Genomic DNA, 22,585 nt, shown 5'->3' with positions numbered 1-22,585 from the left:
TCTAATTTCGAAGGAAGCCACTTAGTTTAAATGTCTGTCCTGCCGTGCACCTCCACTGCTGTTTCTCCCTTGCCCTTTATCATTCCTTCGAGGACGAAATTAATTGCTTCTTAAAGAACTGGAATTATGTTTTCAGGAGCCATGCCTTGCTCTTGTGAAATTGTCCCTCTCCCTCGACACCATCCCCTTTTATTTTAGATGCAGAGAACACTGGCTTCCTATTTTACGCAAAACGAACGTTAAATAAGCCTGCTGAAGCCCGTTCTCTGTGAAGAATAATTAGCTGTAAATAGCATCTCTATTAAATAAATGCGAATGGTACTATTGACAAAACGTCTGCTTCTTCATTCGGAACGAAACTATATAAAAGAGAAATAAAATTCGCCAGAAGAGATACGCTTATATTGTGGAAGTAAAAACAGCCTTTACGATTCGTGCAAGCCATTACGAAATATTACTTTCAATGTGATGTCCGTAAAATAGAATTTCGATTAAACTTAGATATGTAAATTCAGAATTAGCGTGATAATAAATGACACAATGCACTATATGTGAAATGAAACTTTCAAATTTCTATCTCGATTACTAGGAATTTGTGGCTTTGTATTTTATTACGATTAAAATTACCAACTACGAACTTGTTACATTGTTATAACATCCTTTTTATTTTTACCTTCATCGCCTCGCGAAGACCATTTCGTCCATCTGGTCTTTGATTAAATTCCTTCACCTATTAGCGAGAATATCGTGGCCATCCATCAGTCGCGTTTTCCGTGATCATCGAGGGAGGAAAAGCAGCAAGGAAACAGCGGTTGGACGCTTCGAGGTTGAAATGTATTCCCTGTTGAAAGGGCGAAAGCTATTTGGAAAGAATCGAGGAAGGGATCACAGACGCGCGAAAAGTGTGACTAAAAACGGGAGTTTCGCATGGGAATTGCAAATGCAATCACTGGAATAAAAATTGGCTGTCATCTGATGTGAAACGAAAAGGGACAAGGTGGAGGAGAGCACGGGGATGAACAGAATCGGTGGAAACAGTGGCAGAACTAGAAGGAGACAGAGGGGAAAAAATGTACGTAACCGTTAGATGAATTGGTCGGAAATCGATTTCGGCTAGCGTGACGCTCCGACTGGATTGCAAATACAAAATTGCATATGTGTATCGCGTGAACGAAGTTTATCGGATTCCTGCCCGACCGACATTTCATTCCTTTCGTAATTTACGTTGAGCGGATACTTTGAATGAAATCGGCGCGAAATTTATTCGGATAAATGTTGCTGGAAATTATTTTGTCAGAGGAAATCTTGCAAATTATAGAAGATTACGACAAGTAATTTACAAAATATAAATAATGGAACATTGAATGGAACTAAAAAGGATAACGAAAAATACATGAATTTAGGTATTTAAAAATCTTCCCACAAATAATACGATGTTGTTCCTATATTATTTAGAACAATAGTATCTAACCACACTAACCACAGATGGAAAGGGACGAATGAGAACTTGGTACGAATGTTTATAACGAGCGATTGAATTTTGAGTATGCCATCTAGTTCGACCTAAATTCAGGGTGGACGTGATCGAATGTGTCCTGGGAATATCTGCGTAATTTGTCTGGAATAGGTGAAAGAGAGTATAAAATAGAGGAAGGGGGAACGTACGAGTGTTAGTAAGTGCTGTGTGGAAAGTACGTGCGTGAGTAGTCGAATAGAATCGAGGCCAAATTCTCTGACTGAAATACCAAAATTGTCTATTTTCTGTGATAAAGTGAAAGGGGACTTGTTAGCACCGGGAACTTGTAAAATTTGATCAGTTAATATCAGTTAATATTAGTTTGACTATTCTATTATATATAATTTTAAAATTATTTTTTCAACCAATTTCATCGAGATACACCTTTTGGGCCAGTGTCGAGCCAAACAACCCTTTATTTAACTTGGAATCCTAGAATTCCCCGTGTGTGGTTACGTTTCTGGTATCCAGGCGAAACAAATGTAGAGGAAATGGATCGTAGAAACAGAACGATGGCCCGCAGGATTCGAAGCTAGCCGAAATCCGACGTCTGATAAATTGTTCTGGCGGAAGAGAGAGCTACGAGCACACTTACATCGTGGAGTCTTGCACGTGCGAGACACACGCGGCCGATTTTTTCTCCCGTGCTCCACGCCGATGAATCTTCCGAGTTTCCTCGAAAACCGATAAGGTCCCGACTGCGCCAGCGAAAATGAGTACGTTAAAGCACCGGGCGTACCAGCCAGCCTCGCCCCGATAAATTTCGGGAAAATCTTATCTTCCGAGGCATGGAAGATGCGGCGAACGAGCGACTTGTAAAATAGATGAACAGTGAGATCTCTCTCGTGTATGCTTACGTTCAATAAACTTCGGCGAACTTCGTCGAACCGAGAGATCCGTAATAAAGAATCGTTGAATCGAAAGAATCGTTGTTCGAAAGTTGTTAAGTGGAAATTTCACGGCGTATAGAACGCAAGACAACGGTATATAGCGTAAAAAGATGTTCCCACGTGAAAAGATTCGAGAAGATGGTTTCTAAAACGATACAAAATTCGAGAGGAATATTTGAATAGGAATATCGTTATCGAGGATTAAACGTGATTGTGTGAAATCGATTACGAATTTCTTGACTGATTTACAACAAACTTTTATGAACGCTGTTTCGTCGTGAACGAAAAGAATTATATTTCGATAAACAGAAGTAAATTCTATTTCGATAAATTAAATGTGATGATTGACAGACAATAAAATTACAATTACCAAAGCTCGATAGATTTACTCAAGCAACTAATCAAATAAATCGACGTAAGAGCTATACCGGAGCTAACTCTCCGTCGATTGTACATCCACTGGCCGTAAAACCATAATTGCGTGTTAGACATTACGATCTCCTAACTTTACGATCGCACTTCAGTGGTTGTAAACGAATCGTTGTAAAATTTTTCAGCCTGGAAATATCGTTCCTGACGAAGTTTACAGCTGGAAGATCACACGCTTTCGAATGGTTGTCTTAAACATCTGACTTACAGCGTCCTATTTTAGTCACACTACAACGAGTTTGCGAGTTCAGTCATAAACTATTTACAAACTTAAAAATCTAAGATATTACATACGTAAAAGAATTGATATCAGCGTTATTTAAAAAATTCCTAAATTAATTTCATTCGTCGTAGAATCAAATCACAAGTTTTCTGATGTTTCAATGCAGAATCGTCGTAATTCAGTTTGTTTAAGAATTGACTTCTCATCTCTAGTAAGAGGAGAAATACGCCGAAGAGTCTCATATTTTATGCGATCCAATCATTTTTCACAGGGTGATGCGAGTCAAGTGCATCGGTTTAAACGTTCTTGACTGTTTGCATTTTAATATCGCATCCAAAGAGATGCATCGCATCAGTGCAACAGGTGACACGATTCAAAATTGTCAACATTTCGTTTGATGATAAAATCGGATCGAGGTTCACGCGTAACGCCTTCTGCTACAAGGATCTCAGACAATTTCTCAAACCCTTGCGCGACAATCAGTCGCGTTCCAACACTGACATGCGTCACCGTAATGCATTTGCATATCGCGCTGACGTACGAATAACGTTTCTTTCTGGCGCGAGGGATTCAAGAGGAGCTGTGCTTTGTAGATATCGATACACGTACTTTACAACTGTTCTGAAGTATCAAATCACGAAGTTTTCTTTGCAGAATCACGCTACTATTTTAAAGTTTACAGTGAAGCATGCGTCTGGAAAATGTGAAAAACATTCTAGCGAAGAATATTCAATTCAATACACGATGAGAAGATCAACAAAATTAAAACATTTAAATAAACGTATAAAGTCACGGGAACTGCTACAGACCGTAAGATGAATGCTTAAAGGAAAACAAAGAGACATTTTGTAAAACTTTGAAACGCGCGTACCTACTTATTTGTACATGTAGGTCGTGTAGAGTGGTTAAAAGGAGAGAGGAAAAACAGGGTGAAAGTGGGGAGTTCTATGAAAAGGTAAATGAAACTGACTCTGAAATATATGCCTTCTCCATTACGAAAACGTATACTTCGACAAGGAACCTAGCTTTAACTCTTCAACGATTTGTAATCGTGTTAGAAGCATTTAAGGTCAGACGTTCATCTGTATGTTGTAGTCGGAAAACAAGAGGCCATTCTTATTCGACGTTTCTTTTCTTTTAATTTTTTTATATCCTTCTAAGACTTCGGAAATTTATTCAGTGGCAATGCGATCGAGATGGCGAAAAAGATGCTTTTCGGTCCTGTATGTAACATACATAGAATTAAATAAATAATACTGTTTCAACCATTCGCGGAGAGATAGCGCGTCAACGAGAGTCGTAAATTCTCGTTACGATTAAACAATCGACGCCACGAACTGATTGATCCCCTATTTCTATTATGAGAATAGAGGTGGTTGGAATGAGTACATACGAGAAACTACACTTGATTTGCTAACAAAAAGTTTAATAACAAGTAAAGAAGCAACAATGTCAGTCAACGATCAAACGATTAACGAAATTAACAATTGAGAAGAAAAGATAACAATCAAGGTTTTTGTGAACGGGTTTACTTATTACGAGACCTTTCGCACTTCACAGCTTGAGATAGACTGACTGATTCTTTTGTTTGAAACCACGGATTCTTTCCTTTGTTGCCCTTCGATATCCCTACTACACACGCGTTTATTAGATATACCGCGGCGGTCGCCGCGTATGCGTTCTTCCGATAATTCGGCGAAAGAAACGTAGGGATATCGATAGTAAATTGGGCATGTCGGTATTGCGCTTCGGTCGACGCCGTCACAAATTAAAATTTCTTTGAACAATTTGACTAGAGAGATGATTAGTAAAACGTAACAAATACTTCGAAGGTAAGTACGCGGTATATCTTCAAAACCGATTTTCTGGAGAGTGGTCTTCACTGAAAGCACGTTATTTTCTATTTCATTTTTTCGTGCAGATGAAATAAGTTGGAAAGATACGCGGTATGAAAAAAGTTGCTTCTATTTGTTCAAATAAATAAATGTCAAAAACACGATACATCCTAAATTCACATTGCACCATATTATACCTCGCGCAACTTTTACGGGAGGGTTTATAAAAATTCGCGATGAAAATTTCCATCTCGACGTAATATTTTCACCGGGGTTTTTGGTAAATTAAATATTTTTCTGCTGTAACATACAGGTCTTTCCCGTCTATGTGAAAGGATTTTCGGTGGGTGCAGGACCGCGATGAATTATTGACGGGTCTGCGGTCGACTTCGTCTCGTTGGAAAAGTAATTTATAGCCCGACACAAACCCTTAGCGAGGCTTGTAATAACAAGCGCCGCGACAATCGAATATTCTTGTGTAAAATGTCATCGACAGTAGAAAAATATCACGAATCTCCGACAACAAATCGCAGCCGGTCAATTACGTGGGGGGAAAAATCTTTGAGCGGGAGAAAGCGCGTGGAATAAGTGTCGATTCAAGAAAGGAAAACGTCAGCGTGGAAATTTTTCTTCACGTTTTTCAGATGTCTCTGAGCAAAGTGGAAATATATGAAATACGCGCACTTTATAAGATATTTAAAAAATATTTACTTTTATAAGATATTTAAAAAAATGTGTCGAATAATATTTTTGACCAAAAATGTTAGAAGCACGCATCTCATATTTTAATAAACAATTTGTATCTTAATAAAATTTGTGAAGAAAATTGTAAAAGAAAAAGATCGGTCGGTCCTCTATAATATCCAATATGAAGATTATTCGATTAAAAATTAAAAATTAAAAAAAAACACGACTATTGTTGCATTCTGGTTTGCACAGGGAAGAAAGATTGTAATAGCGAACAGTAAAGGAATAATGATCGATCAGAATGGTATTCTTCTTATAAAAGATCCGAACACCAATAAAGTTTGCTAAAATATGGAAGGAAGCTCCAATACGGGACGTAAACAGCCGCTATTAACTTTCCTCGATAATTGAGATCATATTCCATCGTAAGAATAGGGATTGAAAAAATAGAAAGAAATAACTAAAGATTTGTAAAGTTCATAGCCATTCAAGAATCGTTTTTCTACCTTTTTTTTATAACCATCATTACTCAATTCCTATATATCCACTTTCATCATTCTCCAATAATATTCAACTTTTATCTATCGATATTAATTCTACAATTCTATCTTTCTTTTTTTCTCTCTCCTCTCCAGATAGCTGACACTCAATCAGAAGACTGTACCATTGATACCATCGACGAGCTACCATCCACCATGAATTCCAGATAGATTCAGGGAGCTTCTGCTCTGTTAAATCCGTTCAGATTTCCATCGAGCGGGCGCCACGTCCGAAAAGAAATATTCTCGGCAAGAAAAGTATCTTTAGTTTGGTCGAGGTAATATCCGGTGTTCCCTCGATCCAGAATTTTCCAAGTTGCAGGAAAAAAGGCGCAGCCTGGGCGCAAGGAGGACGAGTCACCTTGTTCCAAGGTTTCGTGCACAATAGCCGTTTCAGGGGCGAGACTATCCGAAGGTTGAAATAACGGCTAGTGCGATTTCCAATCTCTGTAGCCGAAAATCGTGCTTGATCCCTGTGCGGGCAAAGAAGTGTAGAGCTCATAGAGCCTCGAAAACTTTTCGGCTTTCGAACGCGATAAGGGAAAAAAGGAGTCGGGGGTGACCCACTTGGATTACAGGCAAAATACGCCACAACGAAATCCTTTCATCCCTTAATACCGATTTCCCTCGTCGACTGACTGGCGTGTCGTCTCACCTTGACACGACAGAGTGAACCGGTAACACGAGTCTAAGATTTGATTTTTGTGATACGAAGTTCCCGGAAGAATAAGAATGTCGAAGTACAACCGACCCTGACTAGATACTTAATACACTTAGGATGTGTTAAAGTTATTAAAGTTAGTGCTTTTTCATAGCTTCGTTAGAAGTCTACCTTCGTAAGAAGTTTATCTGAAATTGGCGAATTCTCAATGATTTATGAATGGCAACGTTTGATATTTGATGCAAAAGTCGATGGAACTTCCGCGGCTTTTCGTAGGATTTTGTTAGAATTATTAAAGTTCGAAAGCTGAAAACTTGGACATAATAATCCATCCAAAGAAGCTTGTGGTTTAATTAACGTACGATTTAATTGGTAAAAATTCATTCGAAATTGAGATAATCTCTGATGAAAATTAGTACGACGGATTAATCAACTATTTTTTCTACATGTACATTTTCACAAATCTTTTATTTTCTCTCCAAGTAATATTGACAAATTTTCCAATTTAATCGACTCCGCTCCCAAAGAATTTCTGAATTTTGGAATTTATTTGTTCAATAAGTCAAGCGATTAACTTCGACGCAGCTGATCGTTCTATCACCTCTGACTGGAATAACGTTTAATTACCCATATCGTACATTGAATTATACACAATTATCTCCCACTGAATTATCGACTGCACAATTTATTAAACGATTAATGTTGATTAAATAAACAAGTAAAACAACGGGACGTGTCCTTGCGATCTTAAAAGTTATACCGTCGGTAAGCGGAACGTAACCGCTGTTTTGCTTGCTGCTGCTTCTCTGGTTTTAACCTAACAAGAATAAACCTCCCTCGAGAGGATAAAGACACGGTGGTTCAGCTGCGCGGACGAAGAAGTCGGAAAGTGAACACGATGAAGCAACGGAAAGAAAAGAGAGAGAAAGAAGAGATAGTGGTGCAGAAATGCAGCAGAGAAATAGATTATGGCCTGCGGGCGAGAGAGGAACTCCGTTATTCCTCGAGGAAAAGAGATTACAAGATGTATCATCGCTGAGGCTTGCCAAGACTTTATGGAGCTGTAACCGTTACGATGATCGGGTCGTTAATGCCATGTAATAGCATCGATCCAGATAAACTTAACTCGATCATTTGAAAGGACATCAAACATCGGCAAAATCAGATTCTCGTTTTTGAATACTTCTCTTCTCATGAATTAAAAAAAAAAAAAAAAAGAGAGAAGAAAAAATAGCAATCTGTGTCAATTCTTAATTTCCAAGTATACAGAAATTAGACTTGTCCGGTGGTCTAATATAAATTGCAGCTGCAAAAAATTAAATTACAAGAGGAAGTTAAGCTTGAAAAAAGGTCAACGTAGGATTTAAGGTAGATTACTAACTACACAACCTCTGTAAATGGGAACATATCTTATAGGAAGATTGTCCGTAGTCCTCTCTTTAAAAGAAAACTTAGAAATTCCAAATCCTTCTATTTCCTCGATGACTGACTACCATTTTTCTATCCATAATTACATTATCGAGAAACTTTCACATTCTACAAGCATCGGTCGCTGTCTGAAAATGAAAATTACTATTTGTTTCAGCTTCCACAAGAACTGAAACGCGTATACCTAATACTGTTTCGCAATTTTGTTTCGGCCAGCAGTGGTGCTTGACGTCCAACACGATCCGAGAAAATAGGATTTTCAGGAGGATTCTATTTCTGCTACGGGCGAACAACATAGAAGGACAATGTGCCAGCGATTCGAAAAGCTGATTGTGTTTTCTGATAATGATTTACGGTATGTAATATTCGGACTTCGTTCCGTTGGTTTTGCAACTCGGTTGGTCGAATGTTACCGAAATTGGTGGTTCAACTAGTTCGCCCTGCTCCTTTCCCCGTGAATTTTTTTACGGTGCCGTGTATTTTTTTAGTAACGTCTAAAGTAAATATCTACCGCAAATACTGGAGGTGGATTTTGGCAGTCGCAATGGTAACATGGTCGATCCTCGAAAATCTAAATGAAAGAGTTAATGCTTGCGGGATATTTATTTTCCTTTGCGTAAAATGTACAACTGCGTTTTTCATATACATTGTATTTCTGATGAGATGATTTGTAGGTCTTTTTTAACAAAAAAATATCTATAGGATGGTAATGATGCTGAAAATATAGCGAATATCGATTAAAAATTAAAGATATTTTATCTTTATGGAAACAGAGGATTCAACTTGACTTGAAAATTGAATTTTGAAATTTTTTGTTAAAAAAAAGAGAGATTCAATGCAAAACGATTGCTCGCCTCGAGTCTTGCTCTTAACAAAAGAAATCTCAATTTCTGTTTCTCGATATATCCTAATTCAATTTTACCAAACCCAAGCTTATTTTATAGAGACGTACGAGTATTTTCCCAAACAATAAAAAAAGGACCCTCGACCGAAAAAATCCCCCAGTCTCCCGTCTTATCCTATCGATTCTACTTATACCTTCCCCAAATCTAAAAAGACATCAAAAGAAACGGTTCAATCGTTCACGGTTGCGATAGAACGCCCGAAAAAGACCTCGAGGCTATCTTCCACCCTCGCGTAAACCATTAACCCCCTCCTCCTCGACATCAGATCCATTCAGCGTCGCAAACAAAAGGCGAAGTAAAGTTGGCAGCTGGTTTCATTGCCAGCAGAGAGTGACTTTTAATAACCGACTGGCTTCGCGACTCGGTTAAGACTTACTTAAATAGCCGAAGAAGGGAAAAGAAGCGCGAAAGGAGGAAGAGCGACCCCTCGGAGGTTGTTGCCAGTGCGTATCGAGAGAGTTGGTTGCTAGCCGTGCAAGTGGAAACGAGAGGTTGCCGTGTTAGACAGAGACCCAGGAGCAAATCCTTTTGTTCTTGGCGGGCGTTTTGTTTCAGGATTACGAGCTTATGAAGTATTCGCGTTTATCTGCAGCAACTACACGACCAAGGGTAGAAACGGGCGACTACGAGGTTGCAAACGCAAACTAGAGCGAGACAACTAAAACCGGGGCTTGGATGTCTGTTAATCTGCGAGCGGTTCTGCTGATTTCGAATTAATTATCGCGTTAAACTGCTGTTCGCGTTTAATTTCTATTCGTGCTGTTGCTAGCTCCGCCATAAATAATCGTCCGGTACTCCATTGATTTTTATCGCTTCTTTTTCTTTACGGTTCAAATTTTTAATTCTATGATGTAAGCGAATTTGTCAAGGCAAGAGATTTGGCGACGATGGATTCAGTACTGATTGAGTCGTTGCGAACGCTATTAACGAAATCGATGAAGATCTTTTGGCGAATCGAATATCCTAATATATTTACGTAGATATCGATCGTATGAATTTATTTAAACTGTTGTAAATAATTACATTGTAATAATTCCAATTTCCTGCTTTGCTTTTGTTGAAATAGAGAGTATTTGAAAGAGAAAAGTCTACGCTGATAAATGATAATTTACTGGCTCGATTGAACTCAAACAATGCTTCAGCGTCGATTATATCAGCTTATTAAATATTAAATTAACGATACGTTTTGTAATTAGTCCGTAGCGTAAGTAATTACGCAATTGAAGAAACTAGAATGAAAGAGAAATTGTGAAGTGAATATTCCGACATTCAAATTTCGAATTTAATACTTACGCTTAGTTCCGCTACTATTTCATTCATCTCGTAATTGCAATTTTTTCTATATTACTATCTCTGATTTAATGCGGCAAGAAGAAAGCCCTATTATTAGAATTCTGATACATGTATATAGAATGTAGGATGATTGTTTTCCAATAAATATCATCCGCAAACAATCTTCTCTTTCAAAAAACATTTTCCATCATGTATGCTCCAACGACATCGTTACTATTTAAAGAGAGTGTATATATAAATCGGTAAGAGCGAAAGGGTTGATTTAACATCGATAAAAATGAAGCGTCGGCGTAAAAAGGTTTATAATAGGCCTGTTTATGATAACCTAATAACACATGCATGTCGCAGGTTAATCAACTCTTACCTCATTTTCGATACGACGGTAGGGGTGAACTCCAGTTGAGTGAATCCTAAATCCTGTGACAGTATATCCTCCAGGCTATTGTATTTTACATACGAACAGGGCGGTGTAGAAATAGCTGAAAGAATTATTCGGTTTTATTGAAAATCGATACACACAATCATTCATTTCAGGCTTTAAATTTAATTTTAAATTATCTACAATAAACATTCGAAACGATATCGACGGAAGATAATTGAAATTTAATATTTGTCAGGATATAACTCAGTTCTATTGTACAACAATGGAAATTTCTTTCGATTCATTTCAAAATATTTTACATTTCGATCTTTTTCATCGTATTTTCCGCTGCAAACTTTCAATCTGGTTTTATTTGACGATACGTTCAGGAACACGTAACCTGTCCGCTAAGAAACCGGTATTTATTTATTTATTTCTTCCGACATGCAATAATTTTTCCCGTACAACTCGCGCCTCTACTAATCTAATATTTAAATCATGCTCTGGCGAAATTGAACATCATACCGTTTTGGACTTGTGCCGGCTATGCCAGGCTCACTTTGTTCGGCCGTGGAACCGCGTGAAAGGCTGAAAGGGTGGCGCTCGAATAACGAGCCGACGGCGTTAAGGTCGAAAAATCAATAGGGTCGCGTACATTCCTCATAAATAAATATGAATATCGCGTATCCTAGCCCTGCGCGGACGAGTATCGAGCGTAAATTTATTATAACGACGGGTGCATGGCACCGCGTCGATCCTCAATTCGCCGTTAAACCGGAACCAGCGCGGATCGATTCGATTTTCGATAACGGATCAATGCGGTACTGCGTTTGCATTTGTGTTTCGCGGGCTGCTGCGTTTTACGCTTTGATAAAAAGTGAAAGCAGCAACCGGGAAATTTAATTGGTGTTTTCGAATTTAACGGTGATCGGCTGTTATAGAATTTTCTTTAATTCGGATATCGACGTCCCGTTGTTTTATCACGAGGCATCAAAGGTAATCGTTCAAGCCGGCATGGTGTTTTATAAAAAAAAATGTGTAATTCTATGGATTGAATGAGATAAAAGTCCCACAAGCATCAAGAAGACCGCGAACAGTACGATATTCACCTTGTAGAAATCTGAAATCCAGAAACAAGCGAGCGTATCAAAGGACGCGGTAAGAGAGGGAGGTTTCTTGCGCGAAGGCTCTTGTTCTTAAATTCCCGAAGGGAATAGGGATTCAAGCAACTGCAGCGCAAAGAGCTACTGACAAGGGAAGAAGATAGAATGCCGTATTGTAAAAGAAGCGATGAAGGTTTTCTTCGTCTATGATAAATTTTCATCAAGGCATAATACTTCTTCCTTTTTTGAATAGTAAAATTAAACAATTTTTTCGTTTTTAATATATCCCCTACAATACCTTTCCTTTTTTTTGAAATGTCTCTAATCCAAAGAGTTACTAAGGCCAGCGTCGTAAAGCAAGGTATGAATTTTCTCTTTATTAATGGCATATACACAATACGCCTTCATCAAGGCGTAATCCTTTTTCCATTAATAATAAAAGAAGATTTTTGTTTCAAATTTGGTTTGCTCTTTCCGATCCTTTACGTGACAAACAGAAAGGTAATGTCTCAGATTCAGAATCCAAAACGATGTACTGCTAAATCCAGTACTACATAGAAACTACGAACAGTGGAAACCACTTCTACTTCAACAAATACCGACTGAAACAACAAGAAGTACGAGAAGAACGAAAACTTAACGGAATAATGCAGCTATACTGTAGTTGGTAGTTTCGCGTAGTGCTTAAGTTTCGCGTTGTTATTAAAGGATTAGTGTTACGTATACATTTAATTCCAGAAAAGATGCTTATTAGATGCTTCAGTATTCAGAAATGAATGTAAATTCCAACGGAGTGGAAGAAAGCTGCGACAACGAAGAAACAATAAGCAGCTGTACTTGCTTAAGCCATCACACACGATAACGATGAAAAAATATCAATCGACCAATCTGATTGAATGGCAGTTCACTGATCGTTCCAATCACTGTAATGAAACCACAAGAGAGCGCGGACAGGTACAAAACATAATACCAATCTGCAAAAAGGTTGGTCCATAAATTCCGGGAAAAGTGAATTATAACAGGCTCTCGCAGCTGGAGAACATAAATCCATCTCTACCAAACCATTATCTCAAATTGTTCGCCGCTTTTAAAAAAATTCCCTCGACGGGAGCGACTCGGCGTGGAAGCGAGGAAAGACGGTAAAAGAAGGGGGGCCAGGCGAAGAAAACGCAAACTTCTGAATCCCATGGGCATAGGGGATGGGGTCACGATTGTTGGCGCGCGCGCGTACACTCGCCCTCAAATGGGGGTGCTACTTCTAGTCGGCGAGTTTCGAAGGCGCCTCGAGCACCTTTGAGCTCCGGAGTTTATACTTACTGCAGACAGCTCGCTTTACAGCGGGAAATAGCTTTCTCAACCCCCCTCCCCCCGGCCCCTGGTTACCAGGTTCCGGGCCAAGGGTTGAGAGAATTTGTCGTGTTTTAAGTCGAGCTGAGGAAAAAACCGAGAGCAATTCGCGGACCCGTGACGTTCGACGACTTCGGAAGAAATGAGGAAACGTCAGGTACCCTAAGGAACTTGACTCGCGCCAAGCGCGAAAGAACCTCATCGATTTTACAATCTCCGCGCCTCCTGCTCTCCTCCCTTCACAGGCTATTACCTCTTCCACGTCCCCACCTGATAACTCCATGTCCCGAAATTTCCTCCACTCTTTCCTCCTGTCGTGTCCTCTTTTTCTACTCCTGTCTCTCCTTCCTATCTCACGCTTGTCCCGCCTTTTTCTTTTTCCAACCATCACCCATCCTCATCCTTCCTCTGTCGCTCTATCTATCTTGGACGCTTTTTTTCAGGCGGTATTATGTTCTGCTGATTCGCAGTTAATGAGGCGAGATCAGACCCATGAGGCTATCCTGTATAAATCGAGGGTGCTTGCAAATTATGAAAAAAAATTCCTCTCTCTTCATGAGTGCACGGAAAATTCTGACAACAGAGGTACGTTTCGTAGCAAGAAATCGAAGCAAACACCGTGATATTATCTTGTGGTTTTCAAGATACATTTATCGTTTATATTTAAGGATAGCAATGGGAAAAATCATGTTTTTGAAAATTGAGTTCCCTTTGTTCCAATTACGTTTCAAGTTAACTGGCAAAAATACACGGTCGGTAATTAGTACTCTTCTCGAAATTATAACAATTTTCTTCTCATACACTGGAAATATTACATTTCGAGGAAGAGAGTAGAGTTTCCCTCTTGAGTTTCACATTTATGCAGGCGCACGACGAAACGTTGATATTCATTTCCTGGTTCCGTTCCCATTAATCCCCGCATAAAAATGAAGTAGAATTGAAAACGCGACGCACGAGCGCATGGGTTTATTTTAAGTGAAATAAATTTCGTTAAGTAAATTAATATTTTCGTGTCGCGTGTAAAAACGCGCAAGTGACCGTCAAAATTATATTCCTGTATTTTGTGGGGACTGTGTGATGCAATAAAACTTTATACGTGGCCCGACGTTGAATAAACGACTATGAAAACTACACACATCTGACGCACGCGAGGCAATTTAAAATTGTTTGAACTGTAAACGCGTCAGGCATGCGGACGCCATTTTCGTGACAGGAAGTTAAGGATGTGGATAAGTTTCAGAAAACAATGTGAAACTCAATTCTATGCCGTTTGCCAAAGCCTCGCTGAAATTTGACAGACCATGGCTTCTTCTCTGTTGATTCAGAAATCCTACATCTGCTATATGTATGTTTGTACATGCACCTATCTATTTATTCGTCAATCTACGTACGCCGGTCTCTTTACGTGTTTACTCCTCGTTAATGTTTCACACTCGACACGTTCGCATCTTATTTGACTTGGCTGTTCGAGCTCGTCTTTTAACTCAAGTCCTTCGAAATCACCGTATCACTCGACAACGTGCTCGAATGAAATGCTAAAACGTAAAATTACGGAATATAGGTCCTGTCGTTATGCTTCTCCTCTGAAGAAACGGTAACGGGCGACAGTGAATCGGGACGTCCCAACAAAAATTTCACCCCCTTTTCAACTAACTTCATTCATTACCGAGAAGGATCCTCCGAAAGCATTTCCACGTGAAAATATCAAGCCAGAAGACTTACCGCCTTTCAGAGCCAGGTGACGCGTTTTATTAATTACAAACTAAATCGCCAGCTCGTGACTGCGTTAAACAAATCAACGAACTCGTACGAATTATTCTAATTTTTTATTATTTTCAAGCTTTTCCTAAGTTGAATCGAAAATCTGTTTCGCCAACTTTTCTAAAATCATTCGAACATCTCCTTTTCCTTATGATTTACGAGAATTCATTGAATCTGAACATTTCGCAGAACGTTCTGTGGAAGCACGTGCTTTTAAAGGGTTCCATTAATACTCGCACAAGTAACTGAAATGCACTTCATTTCTACAGAAGCTCTAACTCCGCGCGATCGTGAATCATGTTAACAATTAATTGAATGCGTTGCACCCACGAGACGTGGCCGTACATACCGGACGAGGTTTCCCCGCCAACATTTCGGCCGTGTAACGCGTCACACGTGTGTTACAGCGTGACGCCTGGACGAGGGTAGATTTTCATGAAGCTTTTGAAAATCCAAATTAGCTAGACCGGTGACAGGTGTGTCATCCGGCGTAATTTAAAACGTGGACCGTCCAGTTCCATGAAATAGCTGGTAATCCCATGAAACTGATAAATCTCGCAGGAATCCAACAAAGTTACATAAAGAGAACAAAATGATACTTCGTACTAGCAGGCGATCCCCGATTTTTCTACGGTAATATAAATCTTCCTTGGTTATATTCGTCGGCCGACCATTTGCTTCGATAATCCACGAAACGCACTCTGTCTTTGATCAATTTTCCGTATCGAAAGCCGCAAAGAAGGTTGCACAGTACGATCGTCAATTCAAAGCTTTCATCGTTCACAATCGATATTCGAAAGCATTGAAAAATGGACAGGTACGAAGGATTCTGAAGCAACAAATAACCAACGCGATCAGCCATATCGTGGCAGCAATGGTATCATCGAAGAGGCAAACGTCAAAATCCCGATATTCGACGGAGCATCCAACATTAATCGGAAAGCGGCCTCTTTAAGCTAAATTCCGGCGATCTGGTGTCAAAGGGCCGCCGGTTCTTTCAAGAGCAACGTTTGGAAAAGGCGCAACATACCATCGAAAAGGGTGGTGCACGAACGATCCCCTTGAAGGCCGATTCTAGCCAGCGCACAGCAGGCCAGCCAATTTTTGTGAGTGCACCTTGAAATAATCATAGCTTTTCAAGCTAAGTGGAGTCCCTGGTACATACGTAGAAACGTGGGTACACGCGGCTGTAGCCGAGAAAGCGGCAGCCACCCCGTGTCGAGACACACGTATACTCGTCTCTCGATGTGCCAACCTCTACTGATACACAGACCTCCGCGACGATACGACCGTCTAAGATGGCTGTAAAGACGCGAGTATCTGGCAGATGCTGGTCGTGTGGATGCTATATAATATTCATGCAGCGATATTGCATCTTGAGTGGTGCCATTAGAGCGGAGCGTCAGCCATCGCGGTCTCGTGGCGGTTTGTTGTTCTCCTGGCGCCTTACTCGCTATTCAACCACACACACCCCTGACGACCGTCTCTTTCCTCTCCAACCCGTCGTCATCAGACTTCCTCCGGTCTTTGCTATTCGCCAGTTACGTAAAGGCGTCGTTGAAGTGAAACTTATTTCTTAAAGGACGAAGTTTTCCCTTGTTGCGCGTATTTTAGCCGAAAATGACACCTTCCGCGGCAATTTATATGCTTAATCGTATGCTTTGATCGCTTAAACCGAGCGAAATTTCTTTCTATGCGAGAAACTTTATAGAAACGATAAAAATTCATATACAGGAATCGGGGATGCATGATCTCGTATAGAAATTTAGCAGCGGATGAAAATAATCTGTGTTGCGCATGTAGAGAACTTTTCAGGCGTACTGTGACTGATAGACTGCATTAAAAAAGATTGTGAATGCGAACCTAAATCTTAAATCCTTCCTCGCATTAAAGTTTCGAATGGCATTAAATCCACGTGGCAGCAACAATGTCGGAACTATTACTCAACGTTTCATTAAAGTTTCGTCGTTACGAAGCCGGGCATTAGCATGGTACGTGACAGAATGGTATCCGCAAGTTAACGACGAAAAATGGTTTCTTATTTTTCGCGTTGACAGGAAAAGGACGGTTCCAGGGATCAAAAGCGTTTCACCACGCAGTTCTTCAGGGACACCGAAGAGGACGTTAAGTATTCATCGGGCGTTTTCGCGTCTTCATGCCTTCTCGTCACTCTGCACGGCGTGTCTTCGAAAGTGGGATCGCTAAGTCTCTCCGCCCCCACCCTCCATAACCGCCATTATCGCTCCCTTCTCACCCTTGCTTCTGCTCCTCATCCTTCGACTTAATACCTCGTCCGTTCTCAGCGTTACGTCGACTCGAAATTACTTATGAACGAGGCTCGAACATATTAATCCAGAATACTTTCTACGTACGTGTCGACAGAAATATTCTTATTATAAAATCTTTTCCGAAAATTCCCTATGCTCCTTCGTTTCTTACAAGGTTACGCTATACTCAAGATAAGAATGCAAATACCATTAACCAACGAAATATTTTAGCCGTGAGTAATATATATTATATATTACAACGGAATTGAATAAAACAATATTGAATAGAAACAAGAAAATCGTCTATGTTTTTCAGGAACATCGCTATTTTTCAGGGAAATTCTAAATCAAGTCGCAAAGCTCCCATTTGTTCCATTAGATTTACGACATGTCGACGTTTGTTTCATCACTGCTATTACAATTTTACTGGGGCGTGGTGAAACTTTTTCACCTCGAGTTACCATGGATGGGTATCGCAGCAAATAATTTCGTTTCGCCCGATTGCAGGACCCTCTTAAATTGTCAAGGTCCATTTGCAGTCCAGCAAGTACGCCGGATTGTAACAGATGCCGACATGCTAAGAGCTTTTCATTCTACCGCCTACTCTTTCGAGCTTTATAGGATTTCGTGGCTTTTTATGCCGCAGGTACAGCAAGGAAGAAAGGGACTGGAAAGCTTCTACAAGGAAATAGATTGCGAGGACGAAATCGTAAGCCCGCCAAGTAACGTCAGAAAGAGGCTCGTCTGTCAAGTCCAAATACTCTTCTATTTTGAGTAACGCTCTCTCGCGTCCGACGTTCTTCGAAATTCTGGGTACTCCAAATAAGAGTTTCGTCGAAGATCTACTGGAAATTGATTATACCTTGCAAGCAAATGTTCTATGTCTATGATAATAGAAAAGGAAATTACAACTCGCGGTTCGTTCACGATTTAAATGTAACTCTGAAAACGTTGCGAAACGTTTTGCATGGTTGGCAAATACATAGTACGTACTTGGCCTTAACGAAGTAGCTTGATCGTTAAGCGCGATGTATAATAAACGCAATTGCTTTCGAAGCATCGAGCCAAAATTGCCACCGACGAGAACAAACAGATTACTTTCAGGTAAAAGCAACGAAGCCCCACGAGGGCTGGATTATTCGAAGCAGAGCGCGGTAAAAATAATCGTCGACGCAGCGAGAGAACGCTCACCGAGTTCAGTCATTCTCTTTCCCTGAAGCGGCAAGATGGCCGGCCAAAACAAAGAGCTGGGAATGACGTTGTTTACGAGGCTCGATTGTTTTAAAAAGAGACGAAGGTCGAGCATCGCTGCCGGTGTTCCCACGGGAGTAACGAAGAAGAACTAAAAGAACGGGAAGAGCCGCGGAAGAGCGAAAGAGCGAAAGAGAGGAGGGTTTGGGAAGCGCACAAAGAGGGTTGGAACTGCAACGAGCAGAGGGATAAAGAGGGACATCGAAGAGGGTGAGGATTTCTCTGTGACCTCATCGACTTGAAGACGCGGCAGTCGCAGAATAGACGGAAAGTGAAAGAAAGAAGAGGAGATAGAGAGGAAGAAAGAGAAGAGTCAAGAAGACTCGGAACGCTCGATTGTTTTATTGGGTCGGATTAAAAAGCATACTCGGGACCGATTGTTTGTAATTCTGATGAAAAAGCCCGGCGATAAAGGAATCGTTGCCCGAATACTGCACCTGCTGGAAACTTGCATCGAGTGTTCTCTATAGCGTGTCCGGGAATAAGGCGCGCGGATTTAAAGCCAATCTATCGGGACCTGCAGCTCTTCCGCTGGATTGAAAAGACGTGACGCTACCATCGAAGAAGAGATTTCTTGAAAAATTTCCAAAGCCTTAGTATGGACTGAACAATTGTTTAATTTTTCGATTTTATTTTACGAGGACAAAGGTGTAAAATTTTGTATCCGATCATTAGCTACAGGTGTAATATTATTCCTCCATTGTCTGTTCATTCTCTTAATTGGCTTTACGTATTACATGTAATTACAATTTTAGATCACGTCTCTTTAACCTCCGATTCGAAAACAACGTCGAGGTCGACGCTCTGCGAAACATTTAGCGCTGCAATAAAGGATCGTTCAGAATTATTATGTGCCAGGCTGCATTCATATACAATCCTTAATCGCCTTTGTTTAGCACTTCTAACATTATTCGTTCTAGACAGTGCGGTGATCATTAAGAAACGGACATCGTATAATTTTCATGATGTAGAATTGAACAGTAATTCGAAAATACAAACTTTCTAAGGTTACTATCATTTCTAACTATGAACTCTTGTCTCTAGTGAAAATCAAGGTCCAATTGATGTATGAGCTGCTATTAAGCAGATTATAATATATAGAAAATAATATTAAAAATTGATGGGATTCGTAAATCTGCAAAGTTTTGTCGAAACGGATACTTGACAACCTACACGATGCGCTTATCGACGAAAGTTCAGATGATTTAGCTACCGTTCTCAAGAGTAATGAAAAATTTTGCACTCAGGAAAATGAAAACAATACCATTCGAGTGTGCTAAGCACTCGTTGCGTCGTACCTGGGAAATTATATCACACTGGGTAATTTACGGAAATGTTTAAATGTCCCCTATTAATCTGTAAGTTTCACGATTCGTTCGCAACAACCTTATGAATGCAGGTGCAACCACTGTGTGGTGCAGCAGGTGAATTTTTATGCCGCATTTAAATGTCGTGGCTCACTACCGTGCCATTAATTTTCAGGATCGTTCCGCTTCGAGCCGCGTAAAAAAGAAACTGCAAAAAGATGCAACGTCGGAATTAAAAACGTTGAAATATCTGTTATGAAACTCGCAACGAAATGACACACGGTATACATTCGATGGATCAATTTGCTCGCTACAGAATTCGAATCTATCTGATCTGAGATCATCATATTTCATCTTATTACAGTTAGGTATAAAAAATTGGAAAAATGTTTTAGCAATTAATGTCTATTGATTAATATATCACTAGATTTTTTTTCTCTAATATCATACATTTAACAAATTACAAGAAAAGTTCTCGAAATACTTTAATATCACTCTTGGTGCACCGTTTTATCACCACAAATATCTTACATGGGTGAAACGAATTTCGTAATTATAGCTATGAAAAATAAAGCAGTCCAACTGTTGAAGTTTCTTCGAAATCCGTAAAGTTATCTGAATTCAAGCAACTCCACTAATAAAACTCCAAACGAGAAACCATGAAAATACTCTACGATCAAACGCGTCCCTGAAACCTCGAAATGGATGCGAACTATTTACGAAGACGAGTAAGGGAGTGTCCGCGTGGACCATAAACTTGCAGTACATTTAACACGGACGTCGACTAGTGAATTTGCAGATTCCTTCGAATGAAATCCGGTAGGTACGATTGCGTCCGATAACGACATTAAAATCGAGGCTCGGGCGCGAGGAGGCTATCCGCTAGCAGAGATTTCAGCAAAGCGTGAAATTTCCAGTAATTTCGCCCGGACAATGAATAATAATTCAGGAGTCATCCACTTGTCGAACAATTCAGGACGACCGTATGGCGCCAGCGTCCCGCTAATACATCGAGGCTTTTGATAAAAAGCACCGGCTCCCTCTCTCTACGTGTATTTGCAACGGCATACTATTCCGCAATCACGCACACGTGGAATTAAGCTCCCATTGAACGGCCAGTCATTATTCACTGTGCCACGACTCTGTTTCCGCTCGCCATTAAAGATAGAAAATTCACCGAACCTGGAACACACTTTTTTTCTGGCCCCGATGCACTTTCGAAACAAGAGTTATTCGCAAGCTGGCCGGCCAGAGCGAAACGCGACGATCGATCAGCCGGAAAGCATTAATTAAATCTTGTTAACTGGTCAATCGATGCAGTAACCTGAAATTACCGATGTGTCTAAACCTGGTCATTACCTTGTACTCGTTTATCGGTCGATGATTTTAATTAGCAGTGTTTCCTGTAAAATTCTTCTAACTTGAACTCATGCGAGTTTTTATTTTATTTACGCTGTTGATCGTTATAATTAATCTAGTTCTCGCGTGTTATTTTCAGCACCGACCTTATATTGGAAATGCTAGCAGATGCTGGCAAAGAAGGATTAAAATATCTTTGATAAAAAGGAATAATGACTTCGTGTCAATACCCTTATTATCAACGGTGTATTAATATAACTTGCCACGTCATGAACTGATGACCCCCTTTACACACGACACCGTAATTATAGATAGCTGAAATTAAACTTCCAGCGGTCATTATCCATCGTTCCTTACACTTACGTTCACATTCTTTAGTTTTACAAAGAATTCTTAAAATGGATATCGAAAGATTAATATAGAATTTTCGTAATTCAATATTTTCTCCTATCTTTGTACATTTTCAAAAATCAAAGAGATCGTCACACGAGCCACCGATTTCGCTTCCTCTTTACAGAAAATTCAGACGAGCTACGCATGCAACTAGGTTAAAATATTAAACTGAAAAACAAACTAACGCCTCAGAACGCGACATGATGAGTATGATGCCGCGTTTGAATTAAATCGCGCGCGCAGTTAGTCCGTGGTTCTTTTTAAAGGCAAATTGTTGGCATCGAATAATTTATGACGGTGCAGGGAACGTCCTCCGATCTGAAAAGCTCTAACCGCCCGGTTTCTAATTCATCGACGTTTGTTCTCAAAAGGATGCGGTTGAATGCGTGCGCGATATCGATGCACTTTTTGATTCTATCCTTGACACAGGTGACCCGGTTCAGGAAAGTCAATAATTCAATAACCGGACAGGGCCTGGCAAACAAGTAGTGGATCGATGTGTTTGTTCGTCATCCGCGTGATTGATGATGACCAACGTGGAACTGTGGAGACACCGAATCTGGTTGGTCACACGTGACAGGCCGATAAATTTCAGTCTTTCGCTAATTCGATCTTTTCCCGAACAGTTCTACATGAAATTGGCTAACTTTTGACACGTTGATCCGTCACGGATACATTTTCTGATTCTTTGACATTGCGGTGAAAGATCACGTTTCGTTTGTTTTTCTACTTCTTCCTTTCTTTTTCTTTTTTTTCGAACGAAGAGAAGTAGAGTGGATCAATGAATCATTGTGACACGGGGTTGACATAATCTCTTGCTTGATTTAGGAATGTGCGAGAATAAAAAGTTTACATTAGAGTACTAGTTGTTATCGGAATTAAAAAATGTTAACGTCTGCCACAGTCTCACGGCAGTATTTGAACATTTACCACTGAAAACTTTTATGAGTAATGCGAGTCTCTGCGAAATATATGCTTACACTAAATATTTTATAGCCCCTCTCTACATTTTTAAATCTGTTTCAAACTT

General features: G+C 40.0%; 1 protein-coding gene across 1 annotated transcript in view; it reads right to left on the bottom strand.

Moving 5' to 3' along the window:
- LOC126923634 (uncharacterized) overlaps positions 1 to 22,585 on the bottom strand; it is a 162,477-nt gene that overhangs the window by 91,727 nt on the left and 48,165 nt on the right. Inside the window, exon 3 of the mRNA XM_050737305.1 lies at positions 10,771 to 10,885. Coding sequence (XP_050593262.1) covers positions 10,771 to 10,885 — 115 coding nt within the window. The remainder of the gene's footprint in view (positions 1 to 10,770; positions 10,886 to 22,585) is intronic.

The sequence above is a fragment of the Bombus affinis genome, chromosome 13 (genome assembly GCF_024516045.1).
Source record: "Bombus affinis isolate iyBomAffi1 chromosome 13, iyBomAffi1.2, whole genome shotgun sequence".
NCBI classification, from domain to species: Eukaryota; Metazoa; Arthropoda; class Insecta; order Hymenoptera; family Apidae; genus Bombus; species Bombus affinis.
This window is presented reverse-complemented; position numbering and strand designations above follow the sequence as displayed.